Consider the following 21,549-nt stretch of genomic DNA (forward strand, 5'->3'; position numbering starts at 1 on the left):
TGTCCAAGACCACCCAATAGTCCAGTGGCAGAACAGGGAATAGAACCATTTTGGTACTTCCCTTCCTCACAGAGGTGAGGCTAAATACGTTAAAGGTGGAGGCACTCAGGTGCAGTAATGAGGGTTGTGGTAAGATAGGGATTCTTGCCAGCTGTCAAATGACTCACAGCCAGCCAGGCCCACAGTCTCTCTAAGGCAGTTTTAGCGTCTAACTTCACAAATAAACAAACCAGGTCCTCAGCTCACCCTTCACATCTCAGGCTTTCCCCAGAACTCTGGCAATCCTGCTCCTGCATCTCCCTGGCTCACTCTCCCTCAGACAGTGCCATCTCACATCCAGTCCTGTTCCCTTCCAGCTCTCTTCTCACTAAGACACCCCTGTGACCCCTTTACAACCCAAGTGTAGCCCTGTCCCTTTAATTGGCCCAGCTGGGAGCAGTTGCTCTGGCATAAGGCACTGGACCTGCTGCAGTTACAAGGACCAGGACCAGCCACCTGTCACAGGGATCATATAAGTACCTAAGACAGAAAAAACTTCCACCTCCCTCTCATTGTTGAGTTATGTCTCTGTCACACACTCTCTAGGCAGAAGGCAGAGTCTTCTGCTATAGGTAGTTTGTTTTCTTAATCTGTGCACAAGGGCAGAGGGATTGGAGCTGGCTATGAGCAGGCTTCCTACTCGGCAACCATGGACCATAAATAATGTATGCTGAAAAAAAGGCTTCCCAGGCTTTGTTTTCCAGCCAGTCTGCAGATTGAGTAAGCTTTTTGGGAGCATGTCCGCCGTGACTGTACGTGTCGTGCATAGTGTGCGCTCCTGGATCCTAGTGCATGGCTCCTGATGCTGAAAGGTGATAACAAACAGCTTTGCTATACAGCCACGTTCTTTTAGAGTAGTGGTCCCCAACCAGTGGGGCATTAGACAAGTGATGAACAGGAAAAAAGAGCTCACTTCGATGAATGAATAGTCGTTTGCCCTGCTCTAGTTGTCAGTAAAGCTGCACCAAAAATACTGAGTTTAATTTTACAAGCATTGGCGCAGGAAAATTGGTATTTTCATTGCAGAATTAGCTTCCTCTACCCCCACCTCTCCCAGAAAAATGGCTGTTTTCCACTTGAGAAAATTGCCTCTTTTTGTTCACAAATAAAATGAAACTGTTCTGCATCTGAGCAAACCCGCAAAAACGTGATCCTCACCTGGTTTAAATCAGCATAGCTCCACGAGCTATGCTGGCTGGCTTACAGAAGCCAAGGAGCTGCTCCTATGTTGATTCAGGTTTGCCTGTACAAAGTATTTTTGTGTTTTCTTCTTTTTAGAGCTCAAGAAGGCTTGGCCAGTAGAGGAACTGTTTGTTTTTGTGGGCCTTATTTTTTAAGTTCTGTTTTTTGTCTTTAAAAGCATCAGCCTATTAAGTCAGAGAGAGGAGCACAACCAATAGTATCAGAGAATTAAGCTTAGAAACCCCTGGGATTCATTTCTTTTGACATGGTTAACATTTTGCATAACCTGGGATTCATATTTCTCCATCTCTTATGCAAGGGATTTAACTTGGCCACTGTCAGTAGTGGCAGATCATCAGGTCTCTGTCAGGCAGAGGAGACTCTTTGTCTAAAAATTAGTGACACTCATGTGGCCTATCTAAAAGGTAAAATATTAGGGACAACTGCCACCTAAAGTGTTCTTTCTTTTGTGAGCATCAGCCCAGGTTATTTCAGTAGAAAATGCTCTGGCTTGGAAATGGTTGGGTGAGTATGTGGGACAGAGTATCCCAGGGTGGCAGTGAAGGCGAAAATCAGTTCAGTTTCTCTAGCTTAGCAGAGGTAAGAATTTTTCCCATGTTGTTGCATCAGCACCTATCAGTGTGGCACTAGAGAACACAGTTTTCAATGTACAGGCTGAAATCTGCTCTCCAGAAGGCTGTATGATACGCAATATTTCCCATATGGCCATATATGTGGCTGTGATAATGTGATGATGTCCATGTGATAAGGTTCAGGCTCTCAGCCTCAATGTTGATGAGCGTGGTATAAGAACCTATATAGAATATGCTAAACTGCAATTATCATACACCTTTGACTGCCCCACTAATCCCTCTCACATGGAGCTAAAATTCTAACATTCTAAACCTCTGAGCAGCTTCAGCAAGATTCCTTTTTAATCTAACCCTTCCTTCTCCCCAAATTGTTACTGGTCAGAGATGCAGGATCCCCTCTATTCAACCACACCAGTAACTAGTTTAAAGTCCAATGTCCTAGCAGATTTCCAGTGGGGTATTTACAGCACTGGCTTCTGGTCCTGATAAAGTTTCCAAGGCTACATGCCTTGTGAACACTCTGTTATTATGTTGGAAAGAGGTATTTGGGGCTATCTTTAAGTTTCTAAAATTGTCAGTTAGATGTTTCCTTTCTCCGAGAGATCTGTACAGCTGAATTTATGAGTCAGCTTTTCTATACAGAAGAAAGAGACAATATATTTATCAATGAGGTGCCTAAAGACTGTACATTCTAAGATAGAGAAATGGTCTGAGGTAAACAAGATGAAGTTCAATAAAGACAAATGCAAAGTGCTCCACTTAGGAAGGAACAATTAGTTTCACACATACAGAATGGGAAGAGACTGTCTAGGAAGGAGTATGGCAGAAAGAGATCTAGGGGTCATAGTGGACCACAAGCTAAATATGAGTCAACAGTGTGATACTGTTGCAAAAAAAGCAAACGTGATTCTGGGATGCATTAACAGGTGTGTTGTAAACAAGACACGAGAAGTCATTCTTCCGCTCTACTCTGCGCTGGTTAGGCCTCAACTGGAGTATTGTGTCCAGTTCTGGGCACCGCATTTCAAGAAAGATGTGGAGAAATTGGAGAGGGTCCAGAGAAGAGCAACAAGAATGATTAAAGGTCTTGAGAACATGACCTATGAAGGAAGGCTGAAAGAATTGGGTTTATTTAGTTTGGAAAAGAGAAGACTGAGAGGGGACATGATAGCAGTTTTCAGGTATCTAAAAGGGTGTCATCAGGAGGAGGGAGAAAACTTGTTCACCTTAGCCTCTAATGATAGAACAAGAAGCAATGGGCTTAAACTGCAGCAAGGGAGATTTAGGTTGGACATTAGGAAAAAGTTCCTAACTGTCAGGGTAGTTAAACACTGGAATAAATTGCCTAGGGAGGTTGTGGAATCTCCATCTCTGGAGATATTTAAAAGTAGGTTAGATAAATGTCTATCAGGGATGGTCTAGACAGTATTTGGTCCTGCCATGAGGGCAGGGGACTGGACTCAATGACCTCTCGAGGTCCCTTCCAGTCCTAGAGTCTATGAATCTATAGCTTTTATGTTATTGGGTATATACCACAAAATACATGCTGCTGGGGCGTACTATGGAGGTTTTATCTATGCTCATTTAAGATACTCTGCATAATTCCCTTGTGAGGAGCAAGCTTACCACGATTTACTAGGAGAAACACATCAGCTAATAAAAGCTTTATGGCCCACGTCACCATCATGTGTGAATCAAATTGTCATTAATATGACTGCATATATTAATTTTTTTTAATGTGTTCATTTTTGCAGTGTGGTTCCCCTCAGTTTTGTTGTGTTTTGAGGGTGGAATAGATCCAGGGATTATGGATTATTCTGGTCAGGATTGTAACAAAATCTACATTCTTTGCAGTGAGAAGAGTAAAGGACTAATTTGACATCTTTGCTCAGCAATTTTCTTTTACCTTCAGACTCCAGTTTCTTCCAGAAACAAAATTCCCCTCTTCCTCTGTTGCTAAACCCTGGTCTCCTTGCAACCAGCACAGCTCAGCAGGGAAGGTTCTACTGTTTTTGTTGCCCCAAGCAGTGTGCCGAATTGTCACTGCTGATGGCGGGGGCAGACCGTGTACTGTTAAGGCAGCATGCACGTTTCTGCGGCAGCGGCAATTTGACGGCAGCTTTTGTCTTCAGCCAGAAGACAAAAGCTGCACCACCACGGACAGCTGAACATAGAAGCTGTCTCCAAATTGCCGCTGCCACAGAAACACGTGTGCCGCCCTAATGGAACACAGTCTGCCCCCACCGTCTGCGGTGGCAATTTGGCGCGCTGCTTGGGGGCAAAAATACAGGGATTGCCGCCCCAAGCACCTGCTTGTAATGCTGGTGCCTGGAGCCGGTCCTGCAGCTCAGGATGGGATTGGTGAAAATATGTGTGGCAGGCTAGTCTGCTTCTATAATGTAGAGCCCCCTAAAGGTTGCTCTATGTTATGCCACCATTCCACCATTCAGGGATCACTGAGGTGTAGGAACTCCCCAGCCATGCCCCCATCTCTCGTCGGTGTAGGAAGCTGGCAGGGAGGTGGCATTGGAGCCATTACAGTTCCTGTGTACTGCTCAAAGATTCCCTTTTTGAGGCAATCCTCGGGGCTAGATCCCAACCTCGTTAAAACCTGCTTTGCAACAGATTGACGACACTGGAGGATCGGTGTTTCTATGTGATGGTGCCTCTGCCTCTTTCCCTCACTTTCTTTCAGTCCATCTCTTTCTCCCTCTGTCTCTCCTTTTATGTTATAGTGAGGACAGGTATAGTTTGCTCTCATAATCAGAGCTGACACATTAACGATTGTGTGGCAGAGAAGGAGGCAGCTTCTGTTCGAAGTCATTTTGGAAAGGGACTTGGGCAGATGGGCTCCTTTAGAAATAGCCCCTTCATTAATACACAGTGACGAGAATGGGGAGAGTCCCAAAGATAATAGGAGACACCAGGAATATCTCGTTTTGAAACACCCTGCATCTTGTTCCCTTCAGAGTGAATCCCCAGCACCTTGTGATGACAGGTGCTACTTTAAATTCAGCCGGACCTGTCTGATCTACCGTAATTTGGAAACAATCGTTTTGTTTTGTAAAGTTTCGCATAAGCAAAAAGCATGCTACTGAAAGGAAAGAAGGTCTTGTGGCTAAAGCACTTGACTGCATCTCAGGAGATCTGCGTTCAGCCTCTGGCTCTATAGGGCCTTGGGAAAGTCACTTACGGTATATCTGCACCACATGCCAAGCCCGAGCGTTGACTTAGGTTTGAGCCTGAACCCGCTTCCTTCCCCCCACAAATCAGTCTACTTGGGTCAGCAAGCTCTCAGAATGTGGCTCCTAGGCTCCTGCTATGGAGGGTGGGTCAGAGCCCAAGTCTTGCTGTGATTTGGATCAAGTCCTGTCATTTGGTGGTGTGAATGAAGGTCAAATGTCAGACTCAAGTCAGAAATTCCACATAGTGCGGCATGGACACATTAACATGGCTCTGAAACCTAGATCTAGCAAGGATCAACCCAGATGCATAAGGCAGTGTGGACGCTCAAGCACAGACTTGGAAACACTGAGTCAACAATATAAGGGTAACTGGGTGAAATTAAATGGCCCATACTATACAAGAGGTCAGAATAGATGATCTAATTGTCCTTTCTGGCCTAAAATTCTCTGAAACTGCCCACACTCAGAGACCTACTCTAGAAATTATGTTGGGAAAGAAGTTAAATAAATTTTAAAGACAATGTTGCCCCCCCCCCACCCGGCGGCTTTCAATCTTACCTCCGATTCTGCAGAGAATTCCTGCTCTGCAGGGTGAATTCCATTAACTCACATTTAGTTTCTGTTTTGTTTTTGCATTGCTTTTTTATTTGATATATATATAAACAATACTCCCTTTAGGCAGAAGAGGAGGAAACATAAAGGGGACAGGACAGTATTCTCAGCCACCACCATCTAGCCAGTTTCCAAAGCCATTTTATGCCCTGCCTACTTTCTGCCTGTTTTTGGAGATGCTTCTAAGATCCAGTAGTGTCTTCCTGCTGGTGCCTTGCTCCAGCCTTGGACTTTTCTTCATGCTTTTATGGTCTTCCTGAAGAGAAGCTGGTGATACCCAGCTACAAGCTGTTTTCAGGCAAGGGTTTCTTTTGATGGATTTTTTTCCCCGAGCACATCCCAGAAGCCAAATGACAGTGTAATTTGGCTACAGCCGTGGATAGCCAGCTGGTGATCTACTAAGACACTTTTTCTGAACCCTGGGAGCTCTGTGTGTCACAAACCACTTGGTCTGACATGCATTAAGATGTCAGAGAGTATTCCGCTGCATTCCCTATTCATTTGTCACAGCCCTGGGTTTCTGAAACCCCTACGTTGGGGACGACAAAGGGGATTGAAATATACTAACTTACCGTTCTGAGGAATTCGTGTCTCATAAAATAACATTTTTTACCTAGACCCCTACGCTTAGGAGCAAAATAAAACAACTTTTTTAAAGCATCTCTACAGAATATGTACCTCTAAATCCAAATGAGCCAGCAGATGATACTAAATTTCTTGACACAAAGCTGGAAGAGAAGGGGTCTTTAAAGCGACTCTCCTTGGTCAGACATAGCCTCTCATCTCTAGTTCTTGCAATCAGCCTGTTCCTTTAATTGTTTCCTTTTAAGGGCCTGATCCAAAGCCCATTGAAGCTGATGAGAGTCTTTACGCTGGCTCTGCATCAGGCTGTTCGAAAGCACCATTTTTTATCGTATATGTTACAGGTTTTGGTGAGTGGAGGGGGGGCTGTATTTTGGCTGTGTATGTCACAGCAGCAAGAGAAGTGTTGAGAGATGCGGGAGGAGAATCTCGGATGCTGAGGTGCCTGTGGAGAATACAGGCGAGTGGCACAGTCTGGAGGGGAGGTGAATATTGGGAACGAGCTGAAAAGCAGCCCCTACTCCTCCATTTTGGGGGCACAGCATGTTCTGTCCCTAACACCGCCCTGCCCTACCCAGTCATGCTCCTTGCAGAATGGCTAGAGGTGTGGATGATGCTTTTACTCATGTGCACCCAGGAAGCACAAGCACTGCAGTTCTGCCTGTCAGCTCCACATTAGCACCAAGAGAGCACGGGGGAGCCAGAATCTGGTCCATCATATATTTAGTCTTAAAGGGAATATTGTCAAAGTTAGAAGGCCTCAGATTTGACCTATTTCCCCCTTCCCCTCCCTGCCCACATTATATCTGCCTGCAAAGTCTGTCTGGTTCTTTATTTGTTTTTATTTCATAGAGAATGATTCAATGGTTTTCTTTAAAAAATCAAATCAACGCTGGCAGTGCAGCCCTTGTGAGTAACTCTACAACAACTGTGTGTGTATTTGTATGGGCGCACACACATTTACTTGTGTGAGAGACGTAGGGGAAAAAAAACAATACAGAAATAGGCTTCAGTTAAAAACTTTCAAAGAATAAAAAAAAAGTAGGTATCTGCTTTGTTTTGGTTTTTTTAATAAAAATTACAAAAATATTATAACCTGACAGTGTCTTTTAACAGATCTGTTCCTGTGACAGGGTAAATATGAATATTTACCTCTTGCTCTACTGAAAGATTATTGTTCCATCAGGTATCCTTCTTTTAAAGACCATAATTTGAAAGTGAATTATCCATCCATTGATGTTTCATTGAATGCATAAAAGTTAGAGCGGGCTGAATAATTTGTTGCAACCACTACTCCCTGCAAATTTTGGCACACTTATTGAATCATTATTTGGGAATAATCTTTTCCATTATTTAACCTCCTCTAATGAAAATGTGCTCTTGTTACTATGCCTGTTAATGTTTCTGCATTGAAATGCATGTCATCATCCAACTCAGGCATTCTCTGTTGGCTGTGCAGAAAAGGAAATTCATTCAGTTTAACTCAAGAAGAAACTTTGGTTTGATTTCAGGATTTTGGAGAGAAGGAAGGATGGCTACATTTGTTGCCACATTAATGGATACAGAAGTTTCCTGAAATCCAAGAACTATCCACCCAGAGACAGGACATCCCATTATTTATAAATAAATCATTTTCTCCAGGCCTGCGTCCTTTCCAGTGATGTTATCCTTTTATTTCTCTCCTCCGTTAGGGATTCATGGACATTGACCTGTTAAAATTCAAGGAGAGTGGAGCAAATGTGACTGGCTTCCAGCTGGTGAATTACACAGACACCGTACCAGCAAGGATCATGCAACAGTGGAAAAACAGTGATGCCAGAGAACATCCTCGAGTTGACTGGAAGAAGCCAAAGGCAAGTGGTATTGAAAGCTATTTGTTTTAGGAAGCATCAATGGAGCTCAGTTGCTAGCATTCTCACCTCTCAATTGGAAGCTCAAGAGTTTAGTTCCCAGTCCAGAACTTCGGCTTTGCGTAGACTTGGAAAAAAGGTTGCATTTAAAAACATGTTAATTCAAATGTGCTAGCTAACATGTTTGTGAACACAACCTATTTTCCAGCATCTCAATCTCCTACCCAGATCTGTCACTGTAATACTAGGAAGTAACAGCTATCCTCTTAGAAATGTTCTCTTCGGTGAAATGTGTACAGCTGAGGTCTTTTGCCCAATTTTTCTGCCAGTTAAAGGTGGAAGTTAAGGATCCCTTGGCACTTTTATAAAAAAAAGTCTGGCTAATTTCTTTAAACCTTGGCTTGCTTATTATATCTCATGTGTAAACAAAATCCATTCAGACATTGTCACACATGCAGAATATTTCAAATCAGTATATGCAATGTAGGACATAAATATTTTATTTCTAACAGAACTCTGAAGTGGCTGAACAATTTTTTCTAAAATTTAAACTTACACACACACACACACTCACACTTTGACTCTTTGGTGCAAAAACTCAGCAGGGGGAATTTAAACACTAAAGAAATTTCTCTGAGAAAGTTACAAACAACTGAAGTCGGTTATTATGGGAAAGTGAACACCAGCCTTAATTCTTAATAGTCACAGTATAGTTTATGGTTTTTTCCTGGCCCCCATAGTTTCTGTTTTAATCAACATATTATTTTTAAAAATGTGGGGTGGGGAAGGAGGAGGGCTTGGTATCTATATATGACTAACATTAGTGGTTTGTTAACTTATTTTCATGCACCTGAAATTTCATGCATCACATAAAGTAGCCCTTAACAATTTATTTGAAGGCCAGTACGACCTAAGTGGAAAGACTCGGGTAATGGGTCTGTTAAGACTAAGCACTCTTCAGGCATTATGACTAAGGTACTTTTCTCTGGAAAGGAGAGAGAGCCATTCTAAAGGCAATTGAGGTAAGAGAACAGGAGGCTAAGACAGCAAGTTCTTTTAGCTCTGCGGCAGGAAATTATGTTCTTGTCTAGAGTCTACTTGGAAACAAGGAGTCAACAAGACATTGGAGATTACAGGAAGCCAGATGCTATTGTATGGAAAATTATTAAATGGAAGCTTGAAAATAGAATAAATTGTCTTGCAACAATAATGTGAGTCTTTAGATGGGAACTTCTGGTAACTCTTTTTTATTTTTGAGAGAAGAACTGACATATAGCTGCAAGATACACTCCCCCTAACAGACAACAAACCTCTCCCTATTCCTTTTCTAGTACACATCTGCTCTTACTTACGATGGAGTTCGGGTGATGGCGGAGGCTTTCCAGAGCCTGCGGAGGCAGCGGATTGACATCTCCCGTCGTGGGAATGCTGGAGACTGCCTTGCAAATCCAGCTGTTCCTTGGGGCCAAGGAATTGACATTCAGAGAGCTCTGCAGCAGGTCAGAAACCAATCTGGACAGCCCTTTGCAAAAAGAAGCAATGCTTTGCTTTTTGGTAGCTCCTTGAGTGAGAACCTATGGAGAACAGTTCTGAGGGGCTAATGCGTACCAAGAGAAATGCTACAACAGCCAAGAAGTATGGATATGCTGCTCTTTGCAGCTTGCAGGCAGAGCTGTTAGAGATGCAATGGCTTTTGGCAAAGTATGTTTCTGGTTCAATTACTCCTTTGAATTTAATATTTCGTTTTGGGCTTGAACAACCAGAATCCTTGAAGCAAAATTTGACAAAACAATCAAAAATTTTGCCTCCTTTTGATTAAAAAAACCCCATATGAAACACATACATTTCACACGGGGGCAATAGGCATTTTATAAAAACACAGCCAAAGATAGACAGATGTCACTATTTGACATGCTGTTTGGGATGGAAGCTTTGAGTCTGCTTTATCCTTTTTATTAAGATTTAGGTTCTCAGCAGAATGACACTGGTTCTTAGACGATTATGCTGTGACGATTATGCAACATACACTAAGGCAATGTCCATAAATTACATAATACATTAGGGGTTATTTTACGTGTTTGTTTCAGTGTAACAAAGTGTTACAAAGGGTGGGTCTTGAAAATCACCGAAAAGTGTAGAACATAATTTGTGGACAGCCTCTATGGCACAACATTTCACAGGGGGGTATGTTTAATTGTTTCTTTACTTCTTCAAGACACTTCAACAGGAGTATGTCCCTGAGCAACCTCTGCTACTATTTAGGGGATGGAATGTCTCACTGATGACAACAGCAAGAACAAAAAATTGCTGTATATGCCGCAGCATTCACATCAAGACTAAATCCAGTAAATCAAAAGAATTGGCCTTAAAGTTGGTTGAATTTTTTTTTCAGTGAAAGATAGCTTTTTTGGCCAAAATCATTGTTTTTTCAGTTTTTCAGCAGAGAACAGGAAACTAAAAATGTTTTGATAAAATTAATGGTTTTCAGGAAAAAAATGGATTTTGGTGTAAAAAAATTGTGGGTTTTCGCTTTCATGGGTTTTTGTTTGTTTGTTTGTTTGTTTTTCAAAAATGGCCTGAAAACCACATTTTTTGGTTTTCAGTTTTTCTTTAAAAAAAAAAAAAGAAAAGAAAATTCTTGCAGGAAACTAAAAAAATTATAAATAACTCTCAAAAAAATAACTGGTATTCTTTTGACCAGCTCTAGTTACTACATATCTGGACATTTGGCTGATAACCAAGAGCTAGATTTGAGTCCTCATTTTTCAGTCTCTGAGCCAGCAGGGACTTGGATCCTAATGTCTCATTTCACAGGATCTGGGCACTTAAACCCTCCAGTTGGTTTCAGTTACATGTAGGTACTTGACACTTCTAAAGATCAGGAATCGAGAGTTTATTTTAATGATTCCTGAGGCTTGGATATTCTCACCACTAGGTGGAGTGGAAAAACATGTCTGTAGTCCCTTCACAGAGACCTCTTCTAACTAACTAAAGGACAGAATGTATGTGTTTTGAAGAGAATTTGGATCAGAAAGGAAATATGGGAGTCGGGGTTGATTGAAAAGCCAGAGGGTATTCTCAGGGCTCCCACAGAGATGATAAAGACAACTCTTCCCACCCTATTACATGGGGAAATGACAGCATTAGCATTTCATTTATAAACATAAAAGGAATAGTGTAGTAGATGACTACACAGCATGGAAAAATGAAAAGTACGATTGCATCATTTAGCCTGCATTTTGAAGTCATCGATGTCCTGTTTCAAAATGTCCCAGAGAGAATAAAAAGGGATCATCCACAGGTCAGGCCCAGAGACTGCAAGGGGGGAAAAATGCTACTCTGAATTTGTAATGCTGCTGTCTTTTAAGCTACTTCAGTCTCCCTCCCCACAAGAGATAAATATGTTGTGCCCTGTGGAAAGAAAAACCTTTGTTTCTCCAAATATCACCAGGCACATCTCTTCCTCCGAAAAAGTTTTAGAAAACGCTAGTGGATATTTGTGCCAAGTCCCATGGCAATGGTTAGAAAACAGGCATAGCACAGGAGCAGGTTGTTTCCTTCACAATTACAACATTTACTGCTTTTTTTGTGTGTGTGCGCATCTTCCCTGAGGATCTCAAAGCACCATTATAAAGGTGGTAAGTGCTATCACCGTTTTACAGACAGGAACACTGAGGCACAGAGGGGAGAAGTGACTTGCCCAGGGCTAGTGATAAAGCTGAGGACAGAACCCAAACTCTTCTGACTCGCAATCCAGTGGTCTGTTGTTCTGTGTTCCCGCCACAAAGCTCTACTGACATTCCCTAATCCTGAGGTTCATGGCCCCTGCTATTACAGTCACTGGACCCTGCATCTTAATCCTCCTGATCTGAAAACCTCCTGCTATCCCAGTCTTGAGACCCACACAATCTTTTACCATTTTCCTGTATGTGTTCATTCGAGAGCTTAATGATTGTCATAGTTGTTCTTGGAGCATTTAGTGCACTGGATGAGGTACACCACGCAGTTTGAAAGGTGTGTTGTGGGGGATGTTGATCATTGCACCAGTGGAGATACCTCTGCAGGTTTTGCATCTGTAGCTCTGGCAGAGTCTGGTGCTACTTTAAGTTGGTGTGTCCTGGTCTGTGGGGAGCTTACTTCTGACGATGAGCTTGGAGGAAGGCCAGGAGTGAGGGTTCATTACTCTGGTAGACTGTAAAAATCATGGACTGAACAGAGACACTGGATTTATGGCTTATTACAACAATCTGTAATCCACTAACTCCCTCTTTTGGTCCTATGACTGCAGAAGTGTTAACAGTCCACTCTACCTTGAATGGTCCCTTAGATTAGACTATGTGCTAATTACTTATGCTAAAGAATATGTTCCACCTTGCATTTAGCTGTGATGCTCGGAGAACCTTTCCCAGACCTGAAGAAGAGCTCTGTGTGGCTCAAAAGCTTGTCTTTCTCACCAGCTTGATCCAATGAAAGATATTACCTCATCTACCTTGTCTCTCTAGCAAGTTCAGAGTTTTCCCTTTGTGTTGGGTCCCAAATAAGTAAGTGAAAACAGCAGTGTAATAGACACACATTGTTCACCTTGAAGGAAACTACAGTTGGCACAACTACATTGTCTCCAGACCTGGCAGGTAACACTCTGCTGATTCCCATCTGCTGTGACTGCTGGTAGTCAACTCCAGGATGAGAAGCTGATCAAGTTGCTCTCCTCATTGATATTTATTCTTTTAAGGTGCGCTTTGAAGGATTAACCGGAAATGTTCAGTTTAACGAGAAAGGACGTCGGACCAACTACACCCTCCATGTGATCGAAGTGAAACACGATGGGATCAGGAAGGTAAAGCAGAGGATGGGTTCTGTTACTGTTTAACAGCTGTGGACAAGGTGTCTGGCACAGGATGGTCTTGTCTCTTGGAGGCCATTTCTCCTCATGAGTCTTAAGAGGGTGAATTCATGAGTAGAGTAGCTATGAGTGGTTACTCCATCGCTCAGTGTGAGGGAAGAAAAACATGAGAAACCATGTTGTATTACTTACATACAAAATACAGAGGAGATTTTTAATAATGCTCAGCATTCGGCCTAACACCACTCCCGTTGAAGTCAGTGAGAGTTTTACACCACTAATGTCTCTGAGAGCCAATTTAGATCAATGTAGAGTGTTTTTGGAAATCCCACACAATTGCCAGAATTTTCAGTCGGGTTCACAATCAGAGCCAGATTTCAGAGGGGTTCAGCTTCCATTTAAGCACCAAAATAGGTAGTCAGATTTTCAAAAGAGCCCAGCACATCGTGTGTTCACTGAGTGCGGAATACTTTTGAAAATCAGGCTCTGTGTTTATCTTCCTCTTCCATATAGAAAACTTTCAAACACAGATAATTTTTTTCCTTCTGTCCTTTGGAATTTAAATTGCTTGAGAAGACAGGTTTGGAGAATGAAGAAGGCTGGAACTATTCAGGGAACAGAATCAGGACTTTGGACTGTGCTCCGGCTCCGCTCCAGCTCCAGGCAAACACCTGCAGCTCCATTGCTCCAGAACTGCTCTGCGCTCCAGCTCCCGGCTCTGCTCCAAAGCCCTGAACAGAATCAATGCTATTAAACCTTAAATAAACTAGGATTTATGTCAGCAACTGAAAAACAATACATGTGTGTTTAATTAGGAGGAAAATAGCATATGGTTTATAGATTCCCAAGCCAGAAGAGACAACTACGATCATCTAATTTGACCTCATCGTGTAGACCTGACAGCTGCACATACATTTCATTTCAACAGAAGCAATATCGCACAATATCATATTGACCCTGCTGGTTTCAGATGTGAAGTCGGAGCCCATCAAAAAAGGGCCCGTAGAACTGCACTTCCTGACATTTTATTCATTTTGGGAAGTATTTCCTACTGTTTTTTTTATTTTTATTTTTTTTAATTCTGGTAACAATTGATTCACTGTGACCCCCTGAGGCCTGCATAAGGAAAACCCTCTTTACTAGTTAAAGAGATTTTTTTTCCCTTCACTGTGGCCATATGAATTGAAGTATTAGATATGAATGTTGTGTCTGTACAGTAGGGTCCTGAGCCATGGCTGAGACTCCTAGGCACTACCACAATACAAATAAATAAATAACCAGTATATGAGTGTAAGATACAGAGGACTTGATCCTGCCCCATATAAGTTACTGAGAGTTTTGCTGTTACAGTCAATGTGAGGTAAAGATAGGTCCCAGAGAAGTACTCGATACAGTTTTATACTGTATATTTACTGCAGAAATCAAGCCCTCACTTGCAAGTCCCGTGCCCTTCACTTCCAGCACATGAGCTGTATATGGGATCAATCAGGTGCAAAATGCCAAACAACTATGTGTTTTCTCCATTTGTGCTGCCCTAGAGCAGTGTGTGGAAGCTCTTTCCTCACACACTTTCCATTTTTCTGTGCAGTAAAGAGAGAAGAAGCCTCTCTAGGTTTATCTCTTGCATTGCCATGATCTCTAATACGCCCTTGTCATGGTATCTTTCCCCAATCTGAACCTTAAAGTCCAAAAAAATGGGGTACCAGCATGAATTCATCTAAGCTTAATTACCAGCTTAGATCTGATAAGTTGCCACCAGTCAGGACTTGGAGTGCCTGGTAAACTCTGGTCTCCCCAAAACCTTCCCTGGGAACCCCAAGAAAAATTTCTTGAGTCTCACAACAAAGGGGAATAAACCATTTCCCTTACCCCTCCTTTCTTCCTCCCAGATCTTTCCCGCCCTGGGTACACTAGGAGATCACCATGCTTCAAACTCCTTGAATCACAACACAGAGAAATCAGGTTTTTTCTCCCCCTTCTCCCCCTCCCAGGCTTTTCCTCCCTGGGTTATCCTGGAGAGATAGATAGATTCAAGCTCCGTGAATCTAAAACACAGAGGAAATTCACCTTTGTTCCCCCACTACTCCTTCTCCCTTCTCCCCACCAATTCCCTGGTGAGTACAGACTTAGTTCCTTTGCCTTAACAAGGGGAAAAAATTAATCAGGTCTTAAAGAGAAAAACATTTAATAAAAGAAAGGAGAATAAAAATAATCACTGTAAATTCAAAATGGAATATTACAGGGTCTTTCAGCTTATAGAAACTGGAGAAAAAGCCTCCTCCAGCAGAAATACAATTTAAAATACTTTCAGCCAGATACACATTTGCAAATAAAGAAAACCAATCAAAAAGACTAAACCGCCTTTCTACTTGCACTTACTACTTGAATAGAAAATTAGAGCCCGTAGTACGTCCGGTCACTCTCAGATCCCAGAGAGAACACAGACAAAAAAGAGAACACACAAACAAAGACTTCCCTCCACCGAGATTTGAAAGTATCTTGTCCTCTGATTGGTCCTCTGGTCAGGTATTGCAGGTCACTGTTTGTTAACCCTTTACAGGTGAAAGAGACATTAACCCTTAGCTATCTGTTTATGACAGCCCTCCACAGATTTTTGGTCTTGCCTTGTATTAATACTCTTTCCCACATCATGTGGTACGAAATCCCTTTCACATCAGCAGAGCTTATGCAACTTCATCCGAACATGATGCGATGGAAAACCTCTTAAAAAATCAAGCCTTCAAATAAAATCATCTCAAGAATGATCTTCCTATTGATACTCTCCAGCTCTCTGCTTTGCCTGTGAGCAGTGATAGCGTGGACTGTATCCTTGATTATTATAATAAACACAGAGTAACACCAAGAATTCTGCCCCTTACAGCTTTTTAATTACATGTGCAACTCTAAACTTTTTGCAGTGGGGCAGCTCCTTTCTTCTCTTTCTAACAAGTCTCCTGCTTTTTTTCCCCATCTTGTCCTGGTTCTGCAAGGCATCCTAGAATATTATTTTACACTTGTGCAAGATCTGAGGTGTGACACAAGACTTGTATCAGCCTAGAAAGACCATCATACATTAACTGTGGTCACCATTAAAAACTTACTTACCAGCTGTCAGCATACAGTGACGTGAGATTCTTTTGTTATTTATTCCCCTAAGTATTGGGGGAAATTGTGGTACTTTCATTATTATCGTGTGGTTATTGCTTACCCCTGTACATTATGTGCAGTATGTGTCACGATTTTTCTGGGGTTTTCAAGGCCAGGACGGGGAAAGAGGTCAGGAGTGTAGGAGCAGTAGAGGTCTGGTTGTGATGAACACCCTGAGACAGCTAAAGCTGGCAGGGAAATCATATTAGTATATTGTTCTCCTCTTGGCTTGTCCTAGGAATAGGCTTGGAGGACATCAGAGTTTGATGGTCTTTCTGTCGTTAACAGATTGGTTATTGGAACGAAGATGATAAGTTTCTTCCCACAGCCACAGATTCCCAAGGTGACAATGAATCCGTGACTCTACAGAATCGAACTTACATAGTTACAACTATTCTAGTAAGTTCTCTTGCATGTCTAATCCACAGGTCTCCCTCACTCCTTTCTCTTCCGCTTACACTCCTTGTTGTGCTGTGTACCCATTGAATAGAATCACAGCTTCCAGTGGTGGCCCATAAAAACTTGCCGTTGCCTTATAATCAAAAAAGTACTTACAGCGTCTCCCCTCTTAACACAGAGAACTACAAGGAATATGGCAGGGAGTGAGCAGGGACATCAACACAGAGAAAGCAGGTACATTGTAGCAATGGTTTATATTGTGCACCCACAGAGCAGGTGCTGTAATTTTAGGAAGGAGACACTGTATTCCTCATACATAACAAAGAGGTTGAATCCCTGCTTTAAGAGCAAAACTCAACTCAGCCTGTATTATGGAGCAGCAATAGGTGCCTCCATAAAGTTTGACATAATGCACCAATGTGCATGCTTATCTCACAGAGATTGGCTGATGAAGGCTTGCTCAGTTGTTTGTGAAATGCTAAGGGATCCTCAGGTAGAAGGTATGATTTCCCTTTAGGAATCTCTGCCAAAGATTGTTGAAGAATTCCTATCAGTTTTCCTTGTTGGGTAGGTCCACCCCAGCTAGGGTTGCTACCAAATTCTGCACAATAGAAACCTCAAACAGGCAACTTACTAGCCGAAACTTTTGTTGAACAGGCTGTGCCGAACCACTTTGTAAATGATTCCATCATTAGCGTTTTGAAAGAGCATTGAGAATCGTATCTAGCATCCCTTCCTGAGAGCAGGACACAGGTTGAATATCTCGGGGGGCAAAAGGGGAAGCATGGCTCACTAACTTGTCCTCTCTCTGCCAGGAAGATCCATACGTGATGCTCAAGAAGAATGCCAACCAGTTTGAAGGCAATGAGAGGTATGAAGGCTACTGCGTGGAGCTTGCTGCTGAGATCGCTAAGCATGTTGGCTACCAATATAGGCTGGAGATAGTGAGCGATGGGAAGTATGGAGCCCGGGACCCTGACAATAAAGCATGGAATGGCATGGTGGGAGAGCTGGTTTATGGAGTAAGTTTCCAACCTTGTCAATTGATTCATAATTACAGGAATTGATTATGAGTGGACCTCAAAAAGTGTAGCTATCAGGCCCAAACGCAAACTGATGGATTAGGCACGCTGTCAAATTCTTCAAGATTTGGTTGGGAAAGATTTCTGATACTCCCAGCTTCCAGGTGAGCCAAGAACAGCTTCACTTAGGACAAAAACAGAACAGGGGGGAGTTTTAACTCTCACTCATCTCAGGTATTTCCTGCCCTCGGTAGCCAAAGTCCTTTCAAGAACTAAATAGATAATGGGCCTTATTACAGCACCTCAATAAGGCATCCAAATTTTGAACTGGTGCATCAGCACCTTTGTGTACCCCTCTAGTGCACCTAGCACTGAACTATGCACCCAAATGCAGAGATGGTGGTCCTATTAAGGTACCAATGGTACCCTTTCCATCTCTCTCTCTTTATTGAGTTCCCTTTCATGTTTTGAATGTTTTGATCATTATTTGTTGCTTGGATTTTTAATGCTACTCCAGTGATATCTCTATTATTTCTTGTTCATTTTGATGGAACAATATGACCCTTTCATCGTGTCACCATTGCCTTGTTGCTGTTAGATTTCTATTAGTGCAGTCAGTTTCCATGGAATTAGAGTATCATTCTTAAGGTCAAGCCCACAGCAACCAGCATGACCTTTCCCATCCTACAAGATACATTTTAATGAACTAGCATCTGGAGCATAATATAATCAACTTTTCCAGGAGATAAACGTACAATTGTGCAGAGAGTTTTTCCCACTGCAGAGTAGCCATTTAAAGGAGTCCTCAGAGGTAAATAACCCAGCCATCCTACCCCAAAACCAACACCCAGGGCACACCCATTTTGTCAACTTTTTTCAGATAGAGCTGTGAAGGAGTAGCACAGGGGTAGGCAACCTATGGCACAGGCGCTGAAGGTGGCACACGAGCTGATTTTCAGTGACACTCACAATGCCCGGATCCTGGCCACCAGTTTGGGGGGCTCTGCATTTTAATTTAATTTTAAATGAAGCTTCTTAAACATTTTAAAAGCCTTATTTACTTTACATACAACAATAGTTTACTTATATATTATAGACTTATAGAAAGAGACCTTCTAAAAATGTATGGCTGGCACACAAAACCTTAAATTAGAGTGAATAAATGAAGATTCGGCACAGCACTTCTGAAAGGTTGCCGACCCCTGGAGTAGCACCTAGAAATGGTTGGGTTTAAAACCTCAGCCTGTTGCTTAGTCAGACTCTTAATACCAAAATGGGCTCTCTTAGAATCTCTTCTTGCTGTTAGTATTTCTATCCTTATCGTGTATCATATCACTTATATTTATATCTGGTTGCTGGATGGCTTGATCACTACTCACTACAGCTGGTTGGGAGTTTTCCTTTGGAATGATTTTCTGACATGGAAAATGCAGTTTCTGCAAAAGTAACATTTTCCATAGGACAGTCTCAATTTCGCCTTTGGGAAAATTGAAATGAAAGTCAATAGAAGTTAGGCACTTTTGTACATCTGACTAGGTGCATGTGTAGGCACCTAAATACCTTTCTAAATCTAGCCCTATATGAATTAGGAGCCTTCATCCAAACTTCAAAAGGGCTTTGGCTTTTTTGAAAATATTTCCCTTCATCTATGTGATTCATGCAATAGAAAAGCATCTCCTGCTGAAAATAAACATCATCCAGTCAGTAGGCTTTCTTCCTGTCTCTTCAGCTGTGTGTGTGAGCGATAAGACTCTGTTACTTTGTCATTTCTTAATTGTGCAACATGATAGTGAAATGAGATGTCACTAGCCTTGGATTGTGACATCAGTGGATGAATCAGACAAGAGGATCTGACTGTCTGGGAAAAGAAAGATGTCTGATTTTTAAACCTACTTGCAATCAGTAATAATAGGAAAGAAAATAACATGCTGGTGTGATATTTTTTTTTTAAGCATTTCTCTAGTAGTTCATTTCTCCTGATTAAATCTTCCTATGAAATCAGAGAGTGGATTGGGAGTGTACAGTAGAAGGAAGGAGAAAAAGAAGGCTGGTGATGGAGTGTGTTGGTACATGTAATCTACAAACTGTGTATCTGGTGTTTCTCTCTCCTTTCAGAGAGCTGATGTGGCTGTTGCACCATTAACCATCACTCTCGTCCGAGAAGAAGTCATAGACTTTTCCAAGCCGTTTATGAGCCTGGGCATATCCATCATGATAAAAAAACCTCAAAAATCCAAGCCAGGCGTCTTTTCCTTTCTGGATCCCTTGGCTTATGAGATTTGGATGTGCATTGTTTTTGCCTACATTGGAGTAAGCGTTGTCCTCTTCCTGGTCAGCCGCTTCAGCCCTTATGAATGGCATACCGAGGAGTTTGAGGAAGGGCGTGACCAGCCGTCCAGTGACCAGACTAATGAATTTGGGATATTTAACAGTCTTTGGTTCTCCCTGGGAGCCTTTATGCAGCAAGGATGCGATATTTCACCAAGGTTGGTTACCTTTCACCCACAAACACTCTTCTAATTCATGCATTTTCAGTCCTTTTGGATGCTATGAAGCCATATATGCCTTTTCGACCCTCTTTCTGGTTTTCTCTTTCCGTTTAATTTCTGAACTACACATATATTTAGAAATGGGCCAAAATAGGGATCATTTACCCAACACTATAAACACTGGAGCTCAGATAAAATGTTGCTTTTAAGACGTACCACCCTAGTTTTAGGTTTGGTTTTGAAAAACAAAATTCCAAACAACAAGTTTCTGCAAAACTACCTGCCCCACCCAGCCAGTTTTGCTTACCTTTCATTTTGTTGTCAATGTCATTTCTCTTTGAACAAGAGTCATCCCGGTTTTGCAGAGAAGCTTTGAAAACCCTGTAAAACAATGGAAGAAAGTTTTATTTTATTGATGATTTGATGTTCCCAATTAATGCTTAGGCACATCTTGCCAAAGACTGTAAAATACATTGAATTGCAGTCGATGGCATTGGGCCCTTGGAGAGGTGCTGCGTTTTCACTACATGCTCCCGTTTTATAGTCAAGGGTTCAAGTGTATGTAAGGAAAGGAGGAGTTGCAAAGCACCAGAGGGCTAAATGCTTCCTTAGCACTGCATCTAAATAAAAGGCTGGCATGATATGGTAAGTTGGCTGCAAAGCTGGGAAAAATACCAGAAAAAAATTGTGACATGGGGAAACCATGTAGCAAAAGCTCTCATGAAAAAAAGAATGTGCAAAGTAGTCACTGAATTAGAAGATCCAGTCATCATCTTTACAAATTCTGCATTTATTTTTTGTCAGTAAGTTTCCTCAGGACCATCCAAAAAGCCTGCCTTCCTTTTATGGAAGTAACATTCCTGCAATTGCACTGGTAAACAGTGATTTTTGGTTTTTATTTATTTTTCCTTTCTAGCAATAGGGTTAATAATACAAACTCCCTCCAGTCTGGCATTTCATGCAAAAAAATACTGTTCACTTGGGTCTAACAAGTATTCTTTGCTTACAAAAGTTATACATCAAGTAAATAATGTTTCTCAAGCGAGGAGTATTTGATGCAGTGGTAGATGTACACTTCTCACATAATGAAGAGAAAACTGGATATTAGGGGAGTCCTTGTGGCACCTTAAAAACTAACAAATTTATTTGGGCATAAGCTTTCATGGGCTAAAACCCACTTCATCAGATGCATGGAGTGGAAAATACAGTAAGCTGTATATATATGAAAAGATGGGAGTTGCCTTACCAAGTGCGGGGAGTCAGTGCTAATGAGCCAATTCATTTAAGGTGGAAGTGGGCTATTCTCAACAGCTGACAAGAAGGGGTGGAAATCACTTTTGTAGTGCTAATGAGGCCAAAGCAATCAAGGTGGCCCATTTCAAACAGTTGACAAGAAGGTGTGAGAATCAGCAGGAGGGAATTAGTTTTTGTAGTGACCCATCCACTCCCAGTCTTTATTTGGGCCTAATTTGATGGTGTCCCGTTTTCAAATTAATTCCAGTTCTGCAGTTTCTCACTGGAGTCTGTTTTTTCAAGGTTTTTTTGTTGAAGAATTACCACTTTTAAGTCTGTTATTGAGTGTCCAGGGAGAGTAAAGTGTTCTCCT

The 21,549-nt window shown here is 41.9% G+C and overlaps 1 protein-coding gene across 2 annotated transcripts in view; it reads left to right on the forward strand.

Moving 5' to 3' along the window:
* Positions 1-21,549, forward strand: part of GRIA1 (glutamate ionotropic receptor AMPA type subunit 1) — a 169,916-nt gene that overhangs the window by 99,609 nt on the left and 48,758 nt on the right. For both annotated transcript variants that reach the window (XM_032771674.2, XM_032771664.2), the window contains exons 6-11: positions 7,885-8,046; positions 9,375-9,542; positions 12,776-12,880; positions 16,322-16,432; positions 17,248-17,454; positions 19,570-19,940. In XM_032771674.2, the coding sequence (XP_032627565.1) occupies positions 7,885-8,046; positions 9,375-9,542; positions 12,776-12,880; positions 16,322-16,432; positions 17,248-17,454; positions 19,570-19,940 (1,124 nt within the window). The remainder of the gene's footprint in view (positions 1-7,884; positions 8,047-9,374; positions 9,543-12,775; positions 12,881-16,321; positions 16,433-17,247; positions 17,455-19,569; positions 19,941-21,549) is intronic.

The sequence above is a fragment of the Chelonoidis abingdonii genome, chromosome 7, assembly GCF_003597395.2.
Source record: "Chelonoidis abingdonii isolate Lonesome George chromosome 7, CheloAbing_2.0, whole genome shotgun sequence".
Lineage (NCBI taxonomy): Eukaryota > Metazoa > Chordata > Testudines > Testudinidae > Chelonoidis > Chelonoidis abingdonii.